Here is a 4,546-nt window from a genome sequence, read left to right as displayed (position 1 = left end):
AAGGCAATAGCAGTTCTATTCCACAGTTAAGCAATTGTGGAGTTAGAAAGGCATGTACAATTTAGAACTCTTCTATTTATTAAATATGTGAACTCTGACAATTCATTTGAATTTTTGTCTGTTTCCTGACCCTAAAGGGATTCTTATATCAATATATTTATATCACTAGATTATTATGAAAATTAGGCAAAAACATAAAGTCTTTGTCATGTTGTTTTAAATGTAGTAAACATTCTACCATAATACTTGATCTATTTTGTTAATACTTTTTTCATAACAAATACTCACTGAAATGCTAACAGCTGTGAGATTATTCTTGTCTTCATCATCATGACTGTATATGGGCTAGATAAATAGTTTAGTTTTATAGTCAATCCCTAGAATGCCCACATTCAGAAATCGTCATAGCATGTTTAATGCCCAATAGATATACAAAATTTAAAAAAGAAAAGAAAATGAAATAATTTATAAGCGTCAGTTTTCAATTTTGGCAAATTTTTAATCACTTCACCTTTGACCCAATTTTTCTCGATAACAATATGCATCATAAGACAAAGGAAAGCATTTGAGCACATCTTTCATCCACTGTACTGAAAGGTAAAACTTTAGAGTGAACATGATTCAGCTATAGGGCTGATATATTCCTTTTCAGAATAAGATCGTTCCTTAATATGTAGCAATGTGGTAGACTCAGAGCATAACTCGTGGAGAAACTCAATCATATATTTATGATTCTGGGGAAGACATTTCGTCTGTAGATAATGTATTCTTGGTTCTTATTAGCTCCAGCCTTGCATTTATATGTAGTATGAAGTGTAGACTTGGTCAAAACATTGCTAATTTAATTCTCTTTTGCTTCAGTGCCTGAGCCCCAACTTTCTGATGAGTGAAAATCTTCTGAGAAACAAAATTCGAAAGAGTATTTTCTAGACTTCCATTTTTAAGGTAGGTGAAGCAGGTCCCTTTAACAGTATTTGTTACATAAGCACATTCCTTTTAGGAAGAATCTTCAGTGAATCACAGGATTCTTTACAGAGCTAAGGCAGGCTCAGAGACGCAAGCACAAAGGAGGGAGGTTTGTCGGGGGTAGTTCAATAGTTGATAATTGACAAGTATCAGAGCCTTCCTCCCTGGTAATTCTAATGACCATAAACCCTCTCTTAGCCCCTGTCATTCTTTTAATCCCCATTAATCTGCTCTCTTATGATTTTTCAGAATTGCGACCTCGGTGACATTTCTGGCCAACCTTGGCGAGAGAACTCAAAACTGAAGTCAGCGCAACAGCGTGGCCTAGAGAATTGTGATTCAACATGGATGACGGATTTCATAGTGTAAGAGTCTATATTATGAAAGAAGATGAGCAATGGGAGCATATATGCTCAGGTCAAATTTCAACCAAATACATCGGACGGCTTGAGAGTGTATGCTTACTTGTTCATTCAGAATTAGATGGCTCTCGGCTAATAGAGAGCAAAATTAATCCTGATGTGACCTATAAGAAATACCAAACGAATTTAATTATTTGGACTGACGCTAATAACAAAACTATGGCATTAAGTTTCTCAGAGCCAGATAGCTGTCAAGATATCTGGAATGATATCTGCCAGGCTCTAGGTAAAGACCCAAGCGACCCGATCCCTCAAGAGCTTAAAGAGGAGAATGACAATTTTCAAGAACTGTCCCAGATTGAGAATCTGTTTCAGATGCCGAATTGTGAACTAGGTAAACTTGACAACATTGCAGATTTATTTAATATTGTAGAAGAATCGCCCTGCCTCAAGGAACGGCTGGCTCTGCTCTTGGAAAGTGAAGATTACATCAAAAAGTTGCTAGAGATATTCCACACTTGCGAGGAACAGCAGAACATGGAATGTTTACAGGTTTTACATGGCATTATTAAAGGAATCTTATTTCTCAACAATTCACGTTTATTTAATATTATGTTTTCTGAGGAATATGTCATGGATGTAATAGGATGCCTTGAGTACGACCCTAGTTTGGATCAGCCATATCAGCACAGGAAATTCTTGACCGAAAGTGCAAAATTCAAAGAAGTTATGCCAATAACACACTCTAAACTTAAGCAAAAAATACACCAGACTTACAGAATGCAATATATTCATGACATTCTATTACCTGTATCAACCAAATTTCAAGAGGATTGGCTTTCTGATCTTACAACTTTTATTTTTTCCAATAAAATTGAAATAATTAGCATGCTGCATGAAGATGAAATGTTTTTGTATGAAGCTTTTAGTGAGTTAAAAGATAACACTGTCAGTGATAAAAGACGGAGTGAATTGTTATTTTTCTTTAAGGAGTTCTTTGAATTTGCTAAGATATTAAGTTTTCATAAGAAGGATGTGTTACTGAAAACAGTGATAAAGCTAGGAATTATGAGTGCTCTGAAGGTTTCAGTATGTATACAAAACAACCAAATAAAAGTAGCTGCTCTAGATATATTTACTTTTCTAGTAGAATTTAATCCACGAATAGTCCGAGTGTATGCAGTGGAAGAAGCTGAGGACAGTGAAAATGAGGATGACCTTCTCCTCAATATAATGATCAAACAAATCATCTGTGATCCTGATCCCGAATCTTCTCATGTTTTAAGTTTGACAGCAGTTCTCCGTGCTCTTCTTGACCCGCAAAACATGTTTGTAACAGCTAATAGATATGAAAGAAGAGAATTTATGAATTACTTCTATACACATTGCATAGATAACTTGGCAGCACCAATTTTGTCTATCACAGGACAAAATGATAGTGGTGATAACAAAATCAACATCTATTCTGATAATGACCAAAATCCACAATTGCTTGGAGTAGTTTTAGAATTGCTCAGGTTTTGTTTACAAAACCACACAACCTATATCAAAAATTATATTTTGAGCAACAACTTGCTCAGCAGAATCTTGGTGCTGATGAGTTCAAAGCACACTTTTCTTGTTTTGTGTGCTCTGAGATTTATGAGACAGATGGTTGGCTTTAAAGATGAAATTTATAATCTTTACATAATGAGGAAAAATCTTTTTGAACCTGTTATAAATGCTTTTCTTCGTAATGGAAAACGATACAATATGTTAAACTCAGCTATTATTGAACTATTTGAATTTATTAGAGTGGAAAACATCACGTCTCTTATTGCAGACATTGTGAAAAAATTTTTTACGGCTTTTGATTCAGTTGAGTATGTCCAGACATTTAAAGGTTTGAAAATTAAATTTGAAGAACAGAAGGAAAGAGAAAGTCAAGTAAGAGGAAGCTTACATGATATAATATATGAGAAATTATACTTCAGACATATAAAAGCTATGGAGGTAAAAGTCAAGGAGGAAATGTGTCCTAGAGTAAATACTGAAGCTGTTCTGGCATTGGAAGTGGACTCTCTAAGTTCTTATGACACGTTTATGCAAATAAAAAGGACAAGTGAAGATGAAGTAGAACGGTCAGAAGAAAATTCATTTGAATTTGACTGTTCATCTCAGTCTGAGGCTTCTGCTAGAAGAATGAGTAGGCCAATACACTGTTGCATGAGGATTCCATTAGTGGACTACTCCGATGATGAAGATGACAATGACAGTGATGATAATCAGGATGATGAAGAGGAAGAAGATGAACCTCCCCGCAAAAGACCTAATCTTGGTTCATAAAATAAGATGAGGCCCTCAACTTTTGATTCAAATAAAATTTGATAAATATCACAAACTGAAAATTCTAATTTAAAAAACATCTTTCTCTTATGGACTTTTAGATATGGTATAAAGAATAGTAAATATGTTGAATAAAAGGCCTCGATTTATATAAAGAAAATCTTCCATAATATAGATGCATAATATCAAATAACCAACCCCTGAGTGATAACGTCTTATCAAGAACATCTTATTTTAGTAGTATGGTTTGTGAGGAGTAAACAGTTTGATGAAGTAATACAAGTTTCACTCAGGTCATATATTGCAAACAACTTCAAAAGTTTTATTACAAAACTTAGTTTTTTAAAAGGATCTAGTAATGGCGTTCTGTCTATAAATTGAAGTTTTTTGAAGAGATCTTTTTATGTATGGAAGAAAAAGTCAATATTAAAGTAAAAGTAAAGTGAGACTTCCCAATATTTCTATGAAGATTTAGCAGAACTTCATCATTATGAATACTATGAGAAACAACATTCTGCACAATTAAGTGCATATGTTTATGAACAAAATGTTAGGCTGGATCCTAAATGAGCTTTTGTGAATTCACTTCTTTTTAGATGAGCAATATCAAGTATCAGTATCAATACAAATCTGTTCCTAATGTGAATTCTCTATGTCCTCTGGGGAATAAAACAGGATGCATCAAATATCCAGATTGTTAAAGTTATTTCTTCATTCATTAATGAAATTTTGTACTTTTCCCCTGAGTAGTGGGTACATACTAGTATATACTTATTTCTTTGTGATTGCTGAAACAAAGTAACTAACAAAAACAGAGGAAATTTTAATTTTGTCTTCAGTGTGAGGCAATACATTCCATCCTAATGGGAAAGGTATATGAGTAGACTATTCAG

The 4,546-nt window shown here is 33.9% G+C and overlaps 1 protein-coding gene across 1 annotated transcript; it reads left to right on the top strand.

Annotated features, from left to right (window-relative positions):
• The first annotated feature begins 1,310 nt into the window (after nucleotides 1-1,310).
• LOC121441553 (protein PPP4R3C-like) lies at nucleotides 1,311-3,653 on the top strand. Its single transcript, XM_041642778.1, has one exon. The coding sequence runs from the start codon at nucleotides 1,311-1,313 to the stop codon at nucleotides 3,651-3,653; it is 2,343 nt and encodes a 780-aa protein (XP_041498712.1).
• The last annotated feature ends 893 nt before the right edge of the window (nucleotides 3,654-4,546 follow it).

This window comes from Microtus oregoni, unplaced genomic scaffold (assembly GCF_018167655.1).
Source record: "Microtus oregoni isolate MIOR12 unplaced genomic scaffold, Mior012 000079F_003, whole genome shotgun sequence".
Classification (NCBI taxonomy): Eukaryota; Metazoa; Chordata; class Mammalia; order Rodentia; family Cricetidae; genus Microtus; species Microtus oregoni.
This window is presented reverse-complemented; position numbering and strand designations above follow the sequence as displayed.